Source organism: Hemitrygon akajei, chromosome 5 (genome assembly GCF_048418815.1).
Source record: "Hemitrygon akajei chromosome 5, sHemAka1.3, whole genome shotgun sequence".
Classification (NCBI taxonomy): domain Eukaryota; kingdom Metazoa; phylum Chordata; class Chondrichthyes; order Myliobatiformes; family Dasyatidae; genus Hemitrygon; species Hemitrygon akajei.
Window position 1 is genome coordinate 150430121 of NC_133128.1, and position 18878 is coordinate 150448998.

The window sequence follows — 18878 nt, forward strand, 5'->3', positions numbered from 1 at the left end:
TCTTTGTCTGTGTTGTATCTTTCTTTGAAGGCAATTCCTGTATTACAGTTTGGGGGTAGAAATTTTCCCTTACAGCACTTGCAAATCAAAGCTACAGAATAAAATTGAATCTTATTGAAGTCATCTGAGGAAAAGTTAAATAAGTAATGACAGGTCTGGATAATATAGCATGTCTTCTTTAGTGCAGTCAGATCAGTTTGTTGTTTAGCTGTTGTTTTTCCAAGAGTTTTCCATATTATTTATCTTCACAATGTCTGAAACTGAGCCAATAAGTTTAAGTGCAAGTTGTAAACCTAAACGATTACTGTTATTTGTTGTGAGTTGTATCATTAAACTATGCCACCTATATTTGATATGCATTTAAAAGTGAATGCCTCCATTCACAGTTAAGGCTGGAGGATGATAGCTGCAGTTGCTCATGTCACCAAATAGCAGCAGATGAGATCTGGTTTGGAAATTGACAAAGTAATTTCTTAAGTGCCCCGGTCCCCATGTGAGCCCGTAGCTGCAGTACGCATCTTCAGTGTTACGAGAAAAACATCCTGTAGAAATACATCTCCGTTTATAATGTGAGATTCAATGGGAAATAAGGCTTCACATTATAGAAAATCATGGTATGGAATGTCTGAGGAATGGAATTCTTTGTGCATGTGGGAGTCACCTGTTGTAATTAAAAATACCTATGTTTTATACTCTCAACATTGAAAACTTCTCTTTCCTAGCACTGTCGTAGCAAATATCTGTTCTACTCTCTTGAAGGCCTTGGTGTTGCTGGGATGGAAGGATTGTTTTGTGAGAAAGAAGGATGGCATATACTCATTGGAGTTTAGAAGAATGAGACAAGATCTTACTGGAATGCATCTGGTTCTGAAGGACTGGACAGATAGCAGCTGGAAGAATTCTACCCCTTGTAAAGGAATTTTGAACAGGGGGTGGGTTTAGTGCAAATTTAAGGGATTGCCTCACTTAAAAATGATAGGAGAAGCAATTTCTCCTCTCAAACAATGGAGATTCTAAGGAATTCTCTATCTAAGAGAGCCTTGAAGTATGATCTATGCTAAGACCAACAAGCAGACTGATATTTTGGTCTATAGGGTAGTGAAAGGTAATGAGAGTCAGGCAGGAAAGAAGCTGAAGGCCAAGATTTGATTAACCACAAACAAGTTGGAGTACTGGAACAAACTTGAGGGGTTGAATGGTCACTTCCACTTGCTGGTTCATATTCTGTTATAGTACAGAATGTCTGAGGAATGTAATTCTTTGTACATGTGGGAGTCACCTGTTGTAATAAAAAATACCAATGTTTTATGGTCTCAACGTGTTACGAGGTTCAGGCTAGTTATGGTTTTCCTAACTAGAATATCCTCAAGAGGACACAGCTTTTGACAGGTCATATAATCAGTTACTTGTGTAGTTTAACATTACCTGAGTTTATATTTACTCACTGCATCAGTTTATGTAAAATATCTTCCTGCTGGCAAATTTTATAGAGCTTAGACATATTCTTCCATACTTAATGATTTAAGCATTGAAAACTTTGGTGTTTCCTCCCCCTTTAAAGTTCCCATATAATTTTATGTGCATCCTTTAATAGTACTACAAAAAGTGCATCATCTCAGGTCAAAATGTGTTGCATTCAGTTTGAAGTCTCAGATCTGTTTGCCCACTTGAGATTTTGTGAACTGATTGAACTATGTTCTCTGCAAATGTTGATATTTTGTCACCATAACCTGCTCATCTAACACATACGCACAGACTGATGGGTTCAACACACATTATATATCTCATGACATTCCACTGTCTGACACAGTTTGCTGCCCTTCTACCAATTTTAGACCATAAGATATAGGAGCAGAAGTAGGCCATTCGGCCCATCGAGTCTGCTCTGCCATTCAATCATGGGCTGATCCAATTCGTCCAGTCATCCCCACTTCCCTGCCTTCTCCCCGTACCCTTTGATGCGCTGGCTAATCAAGAACCTATCTATCTCTGCCTTAAATTCACCCAATGACTTGGCCTCCACAACCGCTTGTGGCAACAAATTCCACAAATTTATTACCCTCTAGTCCTAGACTTCCCTAACATCGTAAATAACTGCCATATCTAATCTGTTCAGGCCTTTTAACATTCAGAATGTTTCTATGAGATCACCCCTCATTCTCCTGGACTACAGAGAATACAGCCCTAGAGCTGCCAGATGTTCCTCATATAGTAACCCTTTCATTCCTGGAATCATTCTCATGAATCTTCTCTGAACCCTTTCCAATGTCAGTATATTCTCTCTAAAATAAGGAGCCCAAAACTGCACACAATTCTCCAAGTGTGGTCTCATGAGTGCCTTATAGAGCGTCAACAAATTTTCATTCATTGCACCCAATTTCTATTTTACTATTCATTTTAACTTTTGTCTGCAACCCTCCTGTGCAGAAACTTTTCAAACACTTACTAAAAATTTCCAATGTGGCTGTTCTGGTTTCACAATAACTGTGGCATGTGCTAGTAGAAAGCCCTTCAGTTTTAAGAGATTGTCAGAAAAAGCCAAGGTTAAACTGTCATCTATTCCCATTCTTTATCATTTTCTGTTATTTGACAGAGTAGCATATAACCATCTTTTTCTTAAAATGATATTTTACATGGCATTGGAGACATTATCTGGTCAGTTACGTGCACAGCGAGCATTTAGTGCTTTTTCATTCCTTTCTGGTTGTATTATTTTCATTAACCATGATTGTTTCTGTATCATTCTAATTATTATGATCATGTCACTTCAATAGGGAATCCTTGAACTTTGATTCTTGTCTTTAGTGAGCCTGAATAAATTATGCATTACTTTATCTCCTTTCACCACTCATCATTATGCTTATCTTTAACTTTTAATGATATCTAACTTCAGTGAATCATTGTTTGTGTTTTATTTTTGCTGCAGCTCCACAATAAATGTGCCTCACACATCAAGCCTGAATGTGACGGTGGCCAACTAAAAGACCACATTTTACTTCCTTCCTACATATGTCCTGTAGTTCTGGTAAGTATGAAACATAGTTAGAAACTTTAGGTACAAAACAATCTGTTGGAAGAACTGAGCAGGTCTGAAGGGCAAAAAGGATCATCAGCAGTTTTGGGTCAAGACACTGCACCAGGTAGATAGATAGATAGATACTTTATTCATCCCCATGGGGAAATTCAACTTTTTTTCCAATGTCCCATACACTTGTTGTAGCAAAACTAATTACATACAATACTTAACTCAGTAAAAAAATATGATATGCATCTAAATCACCGTCTCAAAAAGCATTAATAATAGCTTTTAAAAAGTTCTTAAGTCCTGGCGGTAGAATTGTAAAGCCTAATGGCATTGGGGAGTATTGACCTCTTCATCCTGTCTGAGGAGCATTGCATCGATAGTAACCTGTCACTGAAACTGCTTCTCTGTCTCTGGATGGTGCTATGTAGAGGATGTTCAGAGTTATCCATAATTGACCGTAGCCTACTCAGCGCCCTTCGCTCAGCTACCGATGTTAAACTCTCCAGTACTTTGCCCACGACAGAGCCCGCCTTCCTTACCAGCTTATTAAGACGTGAGGCGTCCCTCTTCTTAATGCTTCCTCCCCAACACGCCACCACAAAGAAGAGGGCGCTCTCCACAACTTACCTATAGAACATCTTCAGCATCTCACTACAGACATTGAATGACGCCAACCTTCTTAGGAAGTACATTCGACTCTGTGCCTTCCTGCACAAGGCATCTGTGTTGGCAGTCCAGTCAAGCTTCTCGTCTAACTGTACTCCCAGATACTTGTAGGTCTTAACCTGCTCCACAAGTTCTCCATTAATGATCACTGGCTCCATATGGGGCCTAGATCTCCTAAAGTCCACCACCATCTCCTTGGTCTTGGTGATATTGAGACGCAGGTAGTTTGAGTTGCACCATATCACAAAGTCCTGTATCAGTTTCCTATACTCCTCCTCCTGTCCATTCCTGACACACCCCACTATGGCCGTGTCATCAGCAAACTTCTGCACATGGCAGGACTCTGAGTTATATTGGAAGTCTGATGTGTACAGGGTGAACAGGACCGGAGAGAGTACGGTTCCCTGCGGCGCCCCTGTGCTGCTGACCACCGTGTCAGACCTACAGTCTCCCAACCGCACATACTGAGGTCTATCTGTCAAGTAGTCCACTATCCAATCCACCATGTGAGAGTCTACTCCCATCTCCGTTAGTTTGTGCCTTATGATCTTGGGCTGGATGGTGTTAAAGGCACTAGAGAAGTCAAGGAATGTAATCCTCACAGCACAACTGATCCCCTCTAGGTGAGAGAGTGATTTGTGCAGCAAATACGTGATAGCATCCTCCACTCCCACCTTCTCCTTATATGCAAACTGAAGAGGATCCTGGGCGTGCCTGGTTTGTGGCCTCAGATTCTGTATTATCAGCCGCTCCATGGTCTTCATCACGTGCGACGTCAAGGCAACAGGTCTGAAGTCATTCAACTCCTTTGGTTGTGGTTTCTTCGGTAACAGGTCCTGTTGCAGAGTCTCGCCCTAAAACTCTACCACAGATTGAGTTCCTCCAGCTATTTATTCTTTGCTCTGTGTTCTAGTAACTGCAGTCTCCTGCATCTGGTGCTCATGACGTGGCCTCCTCTGCATTGGTGAGACCCCATGTAGATTGGAGGACTGCATTGTCGAGCACTTCAACTCCATCTGCAAAAAGCAGTATTTTCCAGTGGCCTGTAGCGATGTGCTACACACAGCGCTGAAATAACGACACGCAGTCGGTAAGTCATTTTGAGACTAGTTTATTCAAACTTCGCAGCGCTACCATTTAATCCCTAGCACCCGCCCTCTCCGGGCGGAAATGACATCAGAGGTGCATTACCAAAGTCTCTCCCCGCGCGCTGGCTATTCGTGAGCCGGTTCGCCTGCGCAGAAAGTGGGTCGCCACATTACCTCCCCCCCCCCCCGAACCGGCGATACACCCCCCAATGTCCACAGTCTGGATCAGTCTCTGTTTGGGAGGTCTGCCTCTGCGCCGCGGTGCCTGAACCTCGACCGGCTGTGCCAGGTCCACATGGGCTGGTTTGAGTCGGTCCACCATGAAAACCTCCTCTTTCCCCCCAATGTCCAGAACGTACGTGGACCTGTTGTTGTTGATCACCTTGAACAGCCCCTTGTACAGCCGCTGTAACGGTGCCCGGTGTCCGCCCCTTCGTACAAACACAAACTTACAGTTCTGCAGGTCTTTGGGTACATGGGTCGGGGTCCATCCGTGCTGTGAAGTCGGTACGGGGGCCAGGTTGCCGAGCCTCTCGCGTAGTCTGTCCAGGACTACTGCGGGTTCTTCCTCTTGCCCCCTTGGGGCTGGTATGAACTCTCCTGGGACGGCCAGGGGCGCGCCATATACCAACTCGGCCGACGAGGCGTGCAGATCCTCTTTGGGCGCTGTACGAATTCCAAGCAGGACCCAGGGAAGCTCGTCCACCCAGTTAGGTCCTCTCAGGCGGGCCATGAGAGCCGACTTCAAGTGACGGTGGAAGCGTTCCACTAGTCCGTTCAACTGTGGGTGGTAGGCAGTAGTGTGGTGTAGCTGCGTTCCCAATAGGCTGGCCACAGCCGACCACAGGCTGGAGGTGAACTGGGCGCCTCTGTTGGAGGTAATGTGGGCCGGTACCCCGAAGCGTGCTACCCAGGTTGCGATCAGTGCTCGGGCGCAGGAATCGGCAGATGTGTCAGTGAGCGGGACTGCCTCTGGCCACCTCGTGAACCGGTCTATCATAGTTAGGAGGTACCGCGTTCCTCGGGACACTGGTAGGGGGCCCACGATATCCACATGAATGTAGTCGAACCTCCGGTGGGTGGGTTCAAACTGCTGCGGCGGGGCTTTAGTGTGCCGCTGTACCATGGCTGTTTGGCACTGCGTGCACGATCTGGCCCATTCACTGACCTGCTTGCGAAGTCCGTGCCACGCGAACTTGCTGGAGACCAGCCGGACAGTTGTCCTGATAGATGGGTGCGCCAAACCGTGTATGGAATCGAAAACTCGCCGCCTCCAGGCTGCCGGGACGATGGGGCGAGGTTGGCCGGTAGCCACGTCGCACAGGAGGGTCCTATCACCTGGGCCTACGAGAAAGTCCTGCAGCTGCAAACCTGAGACTGCAGTCCTGTAGCTGGGCATCTCATCGTCTGCCTGCTGCACCTCTGCCAGTGCTGCATAGTCCACCCCCAAGGACAGGGCCTGGACAGCTGGTCTGGAGAGTGCGTCCGCCACGACGTTGTCCTTTCCCAAGACATGCTGGATGTCTGTCGTGTACTCGGAGATGTAGGACAGATGTCGCTGCTGGCGAGCCAACCAGGGATCGGACACCTTTGTGAATGCGAAGGTCAACGGTTTGTGGTCTGTGAACGCGGCGAACAGCCTGCCTTCTAAGAAGTACCTAAAATGCCGGATTGCCAGATACAGTGCCAACAGCTCCTGGTCGAAAGCACTGTACTTGAGTTCGGGTGGTCGTAGGTGCTTGCTGAAGAACACCAGGGGTTGCCAGTGCCCCTCGATGAGCTGCTCCAGCACCCCACCAACTGCTGTGTCGGATGCGTCCACCGTGAGGACAGTCGGAACGTCCGTTCTGGGGTGCACCAGCATCGCGGCATCTGCCAAGGCTTCCTTGGCTTTAACAAAAGTGGCCGCGGCCTCCTCGTCCCAAGTAATGTCCTTGCCTTTACCCGACATCAGGGTGTACAAAGGGCGCATGATACGGGCTGCTGAGGGGAGGAAACGGTGGTAGAAGTTCACCATACCAACGAACTCCTGCAGGCCTTTGACCGTGTTGGGCTGGGCAAAGTGGCAGATCATGTCTACCTTGGCGGGCAGAGGTGTTGCCCCGTCTTTGGTAATGCTGTGGCCCAGGAAGTCAATGGTATCGAGACCAAACTGGCATTTGGCCGGGTTGATCGTGAGGCCGAAATCACTCAGGCGGGAGTAGAGCTGACGGAGGTGGGACAGATTCTCATGGCAACTACTGCTGGCTATAAGGATGTCGTCCAAATAGATGAACGCAAAGTCCAGGTCGCGTCCATTAGCCGCTGGAACGTCTGTGCGGCATTCTTCAGGCCGAACGGCATTCGGAGGAACTCGAACAGGCCAAACGGGGTGATGAGTGCTGTTTTGGGGATGTCTTCAGGGTGCACCGGGATTTGATGGTATCCCCGGACGAGGTCTACTTTGGGAAATATTCGTACCCCGTGCAGGTTTGCTGCAAAGTCCTGTATGTGCGGCACAGGGTAGCAGTCTGGAGTTGTAGCCTCATTCAGTCTGCGGTAGTCGCCGCATGGTCTCCAACCCCCGGCTGCTTTGGGCACCATGTGCAGGGGGGAGGCCCATTGGCTGTCGGACCTCCGTATGATCCTCAATTCCTCCATCCTCTTGAGCTCCTCCTTCGCCAGGCGGAGCTTTTCCGGGGGGAGCCTTCGTGCGCAGGTGTGGAGGGGTGGTCCCTGGGTCGGGATGTGGTGCTGTACCCCATGTCTGGGCATGGCTGCCGTGAACTGCGGTGCCAGAATTGATGGAAAGTCCACCAGGATTCTGGTGAATTCGTTGTCCGACAGCGTGATGGAGTCCAGGTGTGGGGCTGGCAATTTGGCTTCACCCAGGGAGAACGTCTGGAAAGTCTCAGCATGTACCAGTCTTTTCCCTTGCAAGTCGACCAGCAGGCTGTGAGCTCGCAAGAAGTCTGCCCCCAGGAGTGGTTGGGCCACGGCGGCCAGTGTGAAGTCCCACGTGAACCGGCTGGTGCCGAACTGTAGCTGCACTGTGCGGGTGCCATAGGTCCGTATTGTGCTGCCGTTTGCGGCCCTCAGGGTGGGTCCTGGTTTCCTGTTGCGGGTGTCGTACCCCGTCGGGGGCAAGACGCTGATTTCCGCTCTGGTGTTGACCAAAAAGCGGTGTCCCGACTGTTTGTCCCAGACGTACAAGAGGCTGTCCTGGTGGCCAGCTGCCATAGTCATTAGCGGCAGCTGGCCCTGGACCTGGCCTTTGCAGGGCAGGTGACAACGGCTGGCTTTTGTGCCCCACCACTGGTGGTAGAAACACCACTGTTCACTGGCCTCCTCACTCCTGCCTCTGTGTTGTGTGCGCCCCCCTGCCGGGCCTAGTCTGGTCTGCTGATGGGCGCGTGGCCTGATAACCTGACCGACGGACGCCACGCTCTCCCTCTTGGCTTTCCACAGCACGTCTACCCGGGCCACCACCTTCTGGGGGTCGCTGAAATCTGCGTCGGCCAGCAGCAGATATATGTCCTCGGGCAGTTGCTCTAGGAACGCTTGCTCGAACATGAGGCAAGGCTTGTGTCCGTCAGCCAGGGCCAGCATCTCGTCCATCAATGCTGACGGCAGTCTGTCTCCCAAACCGTCCAGGTGAAGCAGGCAGGCACCCCGCTCACGCCGTGAGAGGCCAAAGGTCCCAATGAGCAGCGCTTTGAATGCTTCATATTTGCCTTCTTCCGGGGGCGACTGTATGAAATCCGCAACCTGGGCGGCCGTCTCCTGGTCAAGGGCGCTCACCACGTGGTAGTAACGCGTGGAATCAGAGGATATCTGTTGAATCTGGAACTGGGCTTCTGCTTGGCTAAACCACACGCGTGGTCGCAGCGTCCAGAAAGTCAGCAGTTTTAGCGAAACTGCGTGAAGAGATGAAGAGTCAGTCATCTTTGGTCCAAATCCCGTTTGGACCATCGGGGTCATCAATGTAGTGATATGCTACACACAGCACTGAAATAACGCCACGCAGTCAGTAAGTCGTTTCGAGACTAGTTTATTCAAACATCGCGGCGCTGGCATTTAATCCCTAGCGCCCGCCCTCTCCGGGCGGAAATGACATCAGAGGTGCATTACCAAAGTCTCCCCCCGCACGCTGGCTATTTGTGAGCCGGTTCGCCTGCGCAGAAAGTAGGTTGCCACAGGCCAGCCATTTCAATTCCTATCCCATTCCCATTCCGACATAGTGGTCCATGGCCATCTCTTCTACCACGATGACGTCATTCTTAGGTTACAGGAGCAACACCTCATGTTCTGTCTGGGTACAACCCGATGGCATGAACATCAGTTTCTCCTGCTTCCAGTAATTTCTCCCCTTCCCCCTTCCCTCTGCTTCATTTCCCCTCTCTGGCCTTTTACCTCTTCTCTTCACCTACCTATTACCTCCCTCTGCTGTCCTTCCTCATTCCCATTCTCCTATGATCCACTCTCCCCTCCTATCAAATTCCTTCTTCTCCAGCCTTTTCTTTATCCACATCATGTCCCACCTTCTTACTTCGTCTCCCCTCCCCCACCCACCTGGCCTGACCTATCACCTTTTAGCTTGCCTTCCTCCCCCTCCCCCACCATCTTATTCCGGCTTCTTCCCCCTTCTTTTCCAGTCCTGATGAGAGGTAATGTCCCAAAACAGCAACTATTTATCCATTTTCATAGATGCTACCTGACCTGCTGAGTTCCACCAGCGTTTTGTATGTACTGATCTGCAGTCTTCTGTGTCTCCAGAAGTGGGTGGTTATTGCCTAAATATTGTAAGCTTCATATTGCTTTTCTTTTTGCTGATTTTTGTTTTAATTTTGCTGTTTTTCATATTCTTACTCTAGGTTTCATCTGTACAATAAATATTGGCTTAAGAGAGTGAGATAGGCATTGAGGAGCAGATTTGCAGAGAAATTGCAGTGGCGTACAAGAGCCAAAGATTATTGAGAAAAGGTCTTTAGCTATCCAAATATAGCAGGAAGGGCAACAACATAATGGAAAAGAGGAGGAGGAGTTCCTTCAATGTGTTCGGGAGAACGTACTTGTTCAGCTACGCTTATTGCCTAGTGAAAAAGGCGTCATTGCAAGACAGTTGTGGGGAATGGGGCAGGCCACGTTCAGGCATGTTGGAACGGCAGAATGAAGCATAAACATGAAGATATTTACTTTTGATGATTTTAGGCGGGATTGTCCCATATTTCCTGATTTTTGGTTCAGTTAAAATACCTGGAGTTGTAGAGTGTCTGCCTCACAGTGTACATTTCTGCCCAATGAATCCATGCAGGCTGTTTAAAAAAACCTAAATAGCTAGTACCAATTCCGCCCCCCCCCCCACCCCATACTTCTTGGCAGTCTCTCCAACCTTTTCTTAATTTAGGCTCATATCTTCTCAGTTTCCTTTCCAATCTTGCAGCAGGAAGCATTGAATCAAGTTCTGTTTTCTCATTTCTTTAAAACAAGTCTACGCCAAGCATTAGCTGAGGGTCATCAGGAGGGGTAGCAGTGTACAACAGCCTGCCGTCTTCTGCCAGACTCCCTCATCCTCAAAGATGTTTATCACTAGTTTCCTGTGTCCATTGATTAGTTCAGTTGTTCAAAACAAGTAAGGGAGATGTAGCAGAAGTACTATCTGAAAGATCTATCAGAATAAGAGGACGTCCCAGGAAATCTCAGTCGCCTTGAGTTTTCCTGCAATTAACATTAGCTGTAGATATAATGATACATAATTCAGACATAACGTGATAATGCAGTGTTCAGTGATAAACATTAGTGATAAATGAATAAAATTAGCATGTGGTGCTTTCTTGTACAGCTATTAATGCTGAGTTCGTGAAAAGCAAATTATTTTGGCTGACATATCACCAAAAGGCACAAAACAAAATTTAGGTATAAAATAGAGGCACAAGAGGTTCTGCAGGAGCTGGCAGCAACACACACAAAATTCTAGAGGAATTCAGAATGTTAAACAGTACCATAGATGGTGCCTGACCTGCTGAGTTCCTCCAGGATTTTGTGTGTGTGTTGTTAAATATAAAACCAGGATAAGTAAGTTACTTGCAAATTCCTGTGGCTAACTGCATCGTCTTCACACTGGTAAATTTATGCAACTTTGTTCAAATTGGAAAAGCCGACACCAGATTCTCTTAATTGTTTGATTGATTTTCTGTTTTAAAGGATAGACAACCCAATCAGAAAAAGGCTGAAAATCATTCACCAACAACACCAACTTCAGATGACAATCAGGCTTTCAAATGTAATACAATGACAATGGATGGACAAGGACTGCAGGTATGCTTAAAATGATGGAATGTCTACTACCAGTATTGCTCATTTGCTAACTTTCTATAGTAATGAATTATTTCTTACCAGCTATGTTTCCATTAAAAAGAAACAAAAAACCGGAAGTACTCAGCAGATCAGCATTATTTGTGGAGGGAAACTTGATTGTCATTTTAGGTTGTAGACCTGTCATCAGAACTGAAAAAAGTCAAGGTAGAAATTGGACTCTCTCTCCACCCACAGTCCCTACCATCATCTATGCATAACACCTGAGAACTCACTCAGATATTCTTGCATTCTAACGCCAATGCCCTCAAATCAAAGAAGAGAGGGGAAATAAAAAACATTTGGTTTGGTCTTCTAGCCATCAGGTTGAGCCAAGTAGATTGGGTAAATTACATGAAGTGCTCGTGGACTTTGCCCTGTTTTTCAAAAGCTACAAACTTCAGGATCATCCAAGGACAATGAAGGGAGATTTCATAGAGGTATGCAAAATTATGAGGGGTATTGATAGGGTGAATGCATATGCAGCTTTTTCCTCTCAGATTCAGTGAGACAACAACTAGAGGTCATAGGTTATAGTGAAAAGTGAAATAATGGAAATCTGAGGGGGTGCTTACTACACTTAGAGGGTGATGTGAGTGTGGAGCGAGCTGCCAGTGGAAGTGGTGGGTGGGGGGTTGAATTGTAACATTTGAGAAAAGGTTGGATAGGTACATGGGTGAGAGAGGAATGAAGGGCTATGGTCTGGGACTAAGCAAAAAGCCTGACCAGCACAGATTAGATGGGCCAAAAAGACTGTTTCGGTGCTGTAGTGCTCTGACACTAATAATCAGCTAAAAATTGATTGCATCACTGAGGATGATATTTCCCAGACCTGGGGAGCTTTTTAAAAAGGCAACCAAATGATGGCGTGATACTATAGTAGATAGATAGATAGATAGATAGATACTTTATTCATCCCCATGGGGAAATTCAACTTTTTTTCCAATGTCCCATACACTTGTTGTAGCAAAACTAATTACATACAATACTTAACTCAGTAAAAAATATGATATGCATCTAAATCACTATCTCAAAAAGCATTAATAATAGCCTTTAAAAAGTTCTTAAGTCCTGGCGGTTGAATTGTAAAGCCTAATGGCATTGGGGAGTATTGACCTCTTCATCCTGTCTGAGGAGCATTGTTAAAAGTACACTCAGTGGCCCTTCATTGGGTAAACCTGTACACCTGCTTGTTAATGTAAATATCTAATCAGCAGCAAGTCAATGCATAAAAGCATGCAGACATGGTCAAGAGGTTCAGTTGTTGTCAGACCAAACATTAGAATGGGGGAAGAAATATGATCTAAGTGACTATGACCATGTAATGATTGTTAGTGCCAGATGGCATGGTTTGAGTATCTCAGAAACTGCCGATCTCTTGGGATTTTCACACACAACAATCCCTAGAGTCTGCAGAGAATGGTGCGCAAATCAACGAAGTATCCAGTGAGTGGCTGTTCTATAGGCCAAAACACCTTGTTAATGAGAGGTGTCAGAGGTGAATGGTCAGACGGGTTCGAGCCGACAGGGTGGCGACAGTAACTCAAATAGCAAAGTGTTATTCAGTGGTGTACAGAAGAAAATCTCTGAACATAAAACACATCGAACCTTGAAGTAGATAGGCTACAGCAGATGAAGACCATGAACGTATAGTCAATGGCCACTTCATTAGGTGCAGGAGGTACCAAATTATGTCATTTTGTGTATATGCTTGGTTTAATTTGAAAGAGGGCTAAATACAGAACACTCCAAGTGATAAGAAGATAGAATGGAAAGACAGTTCTTGCTCTGACTTCTCATCTTTTTTTACAGTCTTGATGAAGGGTCTCAGCCCGAAGCATCGACAGTTTACTCTTTTCCATAGATGCTGCCTGGCCTGCTAATCTCTTCCAGCATATTGTTTGTTTGTTTGTTTGTTTTGCTTGGATTTCCAGCATCTGCAGAATTTCTCAACAAAATGGAATATTTCCAGTTTAATACTGGTTTAAAAATACAAATGGAAGGAAAAAGTAAGACTTCAGCCAAATCTCCAGGTCCTAATGATTTCTATTCTGTTGGTAAAAGAGCCAGGTGGCGTCACTTACACTGCGTTCATGGTTTTCCAAAGCTCCCTAGATTTAAGGATTGTGCTTCTGAGTTGGGAGGTCGCACTGTCAGCTCTTTGTTTGGGAATGGAGAAAAAGGATTAAACTAGGAAACCACTGTCCTCTCAGGTATAAGCTTAATGTCAGTTCCAGTGAAGTGACTGGACTCTTATCAGACAAAAAGTTATTGAGGAGTTGCTAGTTGCTAAAGTGATCATAGACGGCACCGATTTGTGATGGGCATCTCAGGAACTAGTTAAATTTTTGAGGTTACTGGCATAATGGAAAGGGGTTGTCAGTGGATGTGTCTGTGTGCACTCAAGAGAATGCAGACATTATTGATAAAACATAAAAAGGTTCTGAATTGGAAGTAGTTATTTGCTGTGGTTAATAAATTGTTTAATAAAGAAGGTTCAGTGTTCTTAATTTAGTTTATCTTAATTTCATAAATTAAGATAAAGGATCAGAAGTTTGAACACCAACGTAGCAGGTAAACTTAGTTGAGAGCAACAATAACTTCAATAGATGGGAATATGAAATTTTAAAAAGACCATGAAGTGAATGTAATTGTAATCTACACAATATTGGAACAGTGAACTGTGTCGGGCAGAGTTCAAAATTATGCAACTATTTATTTTTGATCCAAGAAAAATAAACTTGAATAATGTAGAAAGAATCAGATCTGTGAACGTGCAAGGGCCCTTGAATGTCCAGTTACAGATTGCTAAGAAGTAGAGCAGAGGTATAAGGAGTAATTAAAAATTCTGATTTGGTAAAATTATTGTAAAGGGTCTGGAAAGAAGGTGATGTTGTAGTTGTGCAAAGTCCCGACCAAGCTGTCTGGAATGTCACATCAACTTTTCAGCATCCCAACCAAAGAAAGATGTATTGACTTTGGAAGAGGATCAGTAAGGCTTACCAAACTGATACCAGTGATTATATTTTCATGTCCTTTCTCAGGAAAATCCAGAAGAAGGCAGCGGCAGTTTAAATTAAAGCTAAAACATTAATAAGTGAAATCAGAAAGGCCTTACTCATTGGAAGGATAATAAAAATCTAAGATGGTCTTGATCGTGGATGAATTAAACGTTTCCAGACTTCTTCGCTCAGAGCGTCGCAAGAGTGTGAAATGAGCTGCCAGCACAAAAGGTCCATGCAAGCTCGAGTTCAACATTTAGGAGAAGTTTGGATAGGTACATGGATAGTAGAGATATAGAGGTCTGTGGTCCGGGTGCGGGTCATTGGGAGTAGGTAGTTTGAATGGTTTTCAGCATGAACTACCTGACGTAAAACTGCATCCAGGCATAGGGGTCCGCGAGGGCTATGAGGACGATGGAGTGCTTCTTAACCGTGGCTGGTACTCCCAGGTGTCCCTTGGGCAAGGACTAGCACCTATCAGCCTCCCTTACCAGGGTTACAGTGAAGACTGGCAGCAGGGTGCTTGATGACGGCATTGGTGGAAGAACTCAGCAGCTCAACGGCAACTGCGCTAGCGGAAGCATGCCATAATGGCATCAATAGCCAGGCAATTTAGTCAGTGAGCGACCACTGCGCTGTGAGAAGGGCGTGGGGGACCACTCACAGAATCCTCTTTCCTCCAAGACAACCACTTTCACGCTACGACAGGACCAATGAATGACAAAAACCATTCTGTGGGCAGTGGGACCCACAGGCTGTGTCACGGTAACAATGCTACTGGGGAAGAGGCTGACGGCACTTCAATTACCTCTGGTCATAATGACGACTCTGGGGGAAATCCTATTCCAGGAACCTCAGAATCTGACACGACCAGTGCTGGAACGAAGACCCTCAGACTTAACAAACATTGTATCAATATTGGCACTTGGATTGTTTGCACTCTAAGAAGCACAGGGAAGCTTCACCTTCGCATCGATGAAATCTGCAGAATCAGCTGTGATATCATTGGAATAACAGAGATCAGATGGTCTGACAGAGGTTATTTTACAACAAAGAACAGCTACACAATGTACTACTCCGGATCTGAGAAAGGAGGAAGAGCAGAAGTTGCGTTCATCTTGAAGCAAGAAATAGCTAAAGCAGAACTAGGCTACAACCCATTGAACGAATGACTAATGTCCGTCTGCATACAATGCAAGCCTTTCCCAATCACACTGATTGTCAGCTACTCACCAACTAGCGATGCAGAGGAGGAAGAGCTTGAGGGACACTACAACACCCTGCAAGACCTCGTGGATGATACTCCGAAAACTGATGTTGTGCTCATTCTAGGTGATTTCAATGCAAAAGTAGCTCAAACATCTCTGAATAAGGAAGTCATGGGAAACAACCATTTAGGAACACCAAATGAATGGGGGACACAGCTAGTTGAGTTCTGTCAAGAAAACCACCTCTGTATAATGAACACAATGTTTGATCAACACCCTTGGCGCAAATACACATGGACAGTTCCTGATGGTAAAACCAGGAACCAGATTGATTATATCCTCACAATCAAAAGATGGAAATCAAATATTATGAAATGTAGGACATATCCGGGAGCTGATTGTGATACTGATCATCATCTGCTGTTGGCCAAGGTGAAGCTCAGGGTTAAGAACGTAAAACGAGCAAAACCACCAGTCAGATATGATCTCTCAGACATACCAAACTCTCTCAGCATAAAGGTTTGCATTTTGAAGCCCTGCTGAACTTACAAGAAGAGGTCGAACCAGAAGAACTTTGGAATGTAACAAGAGATGCATTGACAACAGCAGCAGAGAAACACGTTCCAAAGCAACGCAAGCCCAAAGGCACAAAATGGATCACAAATGAAACGCTGTATGCAGTAGAATAGAAGAGATTGGTGAAAGGTCAGAAAGGAACAAGCAAGGAATACAAGGAGCTGAAGCGTGAAGTACAACAACGACGTAGGCTTAACAAAGAGGCATACCTACAACGCATCTGCTCCAACGTGGAAAATAAGGCCAACAAAGGCAACAGTAAGATAGTTTATGCTGCAGTAAAAGGACTTACTGGCACCTTCACACTAAGAATTGGTGCAATCAAAAATGACAAAGGAAAAATTCTGACAGAAGATGCAGATGTGAGGGAAAGATGGCTCAAGTACACCAAGAAACTCTATGAAGATCATGAGAATGAAAGCCATGACAAAGCCATTGACTGGACAACACTAGAACACGAACCAGAGCCACTGTCAGAAGTAGAAAGAGCGATCGAGAAGATCAAAAAGAATAAAGCACCTGGTCCAGACAACATACCAGCAGAACTACTAAAAGCAACAGGCACCTCAAAGGCCCACATCTTGCACCGCATTGTCTGCGCCATCTGGAAGACTGGCAAATGGCCAACAGACTGGTGCAAATCTGACTACTTTCCAATTCCCAAGAAAGGGGACCTCCTGCAGTGCAGTAATTACAGAACAATTGTATTGATATCACATGCCAGCAAGGTTCTACCCATGATTATCTCTGAGAGACTAAAGAACTACATAGAAAGAGAGATTGCACTCGAACAGGCTGGCTTCAGGAGTGGCCGAGGTAGCAGGGACCAGCTTTTCAACATGCGCCTAATAATGGAGAAAATGAGAGAGGTCAATATCCCCCCCCGTACATCTGCTTCACAGACTACTCAAAGAGGTTTGACTGTGTCCAATACACCAAACTGTGGACAACAATGACTCAACTGGGCGTGGCACCACACCTAGTGGCTCTTCTAGAAACAATCCTCCAGCCTTCGGACCACATCCGGTGAGACTGAATCATTCTGCAACGGGAAAGGAGTCCGCCAAGGCTGCATCCTTTCTCCACACCTTTTTAACATCTACACTGAGAGGATCAGAGACTGGCAATTCCAGACAACACTGGCATTAAAATAGGAGGAAGAACCATCAGTAACTTGAGATACGCCGATGACACAGCCCTGCTAGCCACAACAGAAGAAGACCTACAAACACTACTCAATTATGTTGCAAAAGTCTCTGCTGAATTTGGATTGCTAATAAATGGCAAAAAGACCAAAGGTATGATGATAAGCAAAACTGCAATTCAAGCTGACATCTACATCGGAAACGACAAGATTGAACAAGTGTCCTCCTTTATATACCTTGGTGCAGAACTAAATGACACAAACGAATGCAGCAAGGAAATAAGGTGAAGGCTAGCAATGGCATGCACAAGCACTACCAACCTCTGGAACATCTGGAAAGATAGATCTGTGAGCACTGACACCAAGATACGCCTCCTCAAGTGTTTCATCGGGCCAGTAGCCCTATCTGGCTGTGAAACGTGGACCCTAAAGGCAGCTGATGAAAAGAAGTTGACAGTATTTGAGATGTGGACATACAGACGGATCCTCAGGGTATCGACATTGAAAGGAGATCCAACAATTTCATCCTAGAAAAGATTGGCATGAAACCAATACTTCTGGAAACCGTTATCCAAAGGAAGCTTCGCTATTTTGGACACATCTCAAGAACTGATGACACACTAGAACGCACTGTGCTTGAAGGCAGAGTAGAAGGAAGCCACTCCTGAGGCAGACACAGAACGATCTGGATCGACAACATCAAGAAGTGGACCAGCCTCACTGTCAGAGATGTAAGAGGTTTGACTGCCGACAGATCGCAGTGGAAGAAAGTGGTCGCCGAGGCTCTGGCAGATGATGATGATGACCTGACCCGAAGGCCTGTTTCTGTGACTCTAGAATGATATCTGCCCCATTAATAAAACAGCCAGGTTAGGTTATTTACTATATATTTGTTATTCTTCAAAACTCACTAGATTTCAAATAAATTTAGGGTAAAGACATCAAAGTCGATAAAAACAGTAATCTCTTCTACCCGTGTTGAGTCAGCAGGCTGAACATTCTGCTCCTATTTATATGGGTGACCCCGCTTCCCTCCAACAAGACAGCCATTTGTGTAACAGAAACTTGCTCTACCTTAAATTATTACCCAAAAATATGAGATTAAGGATGAAATTTGCTTTCACAGAATTTGAGCAAATAAATATAATTTTTTTTTTCCAGTTCATATTTCTTGCCACGTGCAAATGACATGACTTCACCTTATGGAAGATCCCAATGTATTTTGTTTTCTAGGAGCACAATCCCACACTCCCCCCCCCCCCCCCATAATGTTGGAGGGGGTCACACGTACAGAGAGTAAAGATAACATCTGGCTTCTTTCTTCTATTATCATTCATTACCTTAACTCTTTACTCACATAACCTCTGACTTCATTCTCCAAACCAATAGTCACTGTGGTTGAGACCATCTCAATAGGGATATCGCATCTTCTACCTTCACCTTACTCATCCTGCTAGCTTGCCTTCGATTTATTTTTCTCTGAGTCCTTTCATCCTTTCCTTTTACTTATTCCTATCCGTGATAAACAATTCCTTTTCCCTCAATCCCATTTCCAGTTGGCCATTGTCTTCCCTTCCTGACTGTCATTCTCTTTTACCTATAAATTACATTTATCATCTTGAGTTTCTCCCTCTCTTTGTTATTCTTTTTAGTATTTTCCCTTCTCAAGCAACCACCTTTGATTACAAAGTCCTTGATACTTAACCATTTCCATTTTCGTTGCCAATCATGTACCCATCTCTGTCAGAGCAACAGGCCAACCTTCTCCTATTCTCCATGCCTCCACAGATGCTGACAGTCCCACTGAATTCTTCTGGCGGTTTGTTTTTTTTTGCT

At 45.4% G+C, this 18878-nt stretch overlaps 1 protein-coding gene across 5 annotated transcripts in view; it reads left to right on the top strand.

The window, feature by feature from the left end:
* Positions 1-18878, top strand: part of dgkg (diacylglycerol kinase, gamma) — a 517080-nt gene that overhangs the window by 280544 nt on the left and 217658 nt on the right. For all 5 annotated transcript variants that reach the window (XM_073046856.1, XM_073046861.1, XM_073046859.1 and 2 more), the window contains 2 exons: positions 2927-3025; positions 10963-11076. In XM_073046856.1, the coding sequence (XP_072902957.1) occupies positions 2927-3025; positions 10963-11076 (213 nt within the window). The remainder of the gene's footprint in view (positions 1-2926; positions 3026-10962; positions 11077-18878) is intronic.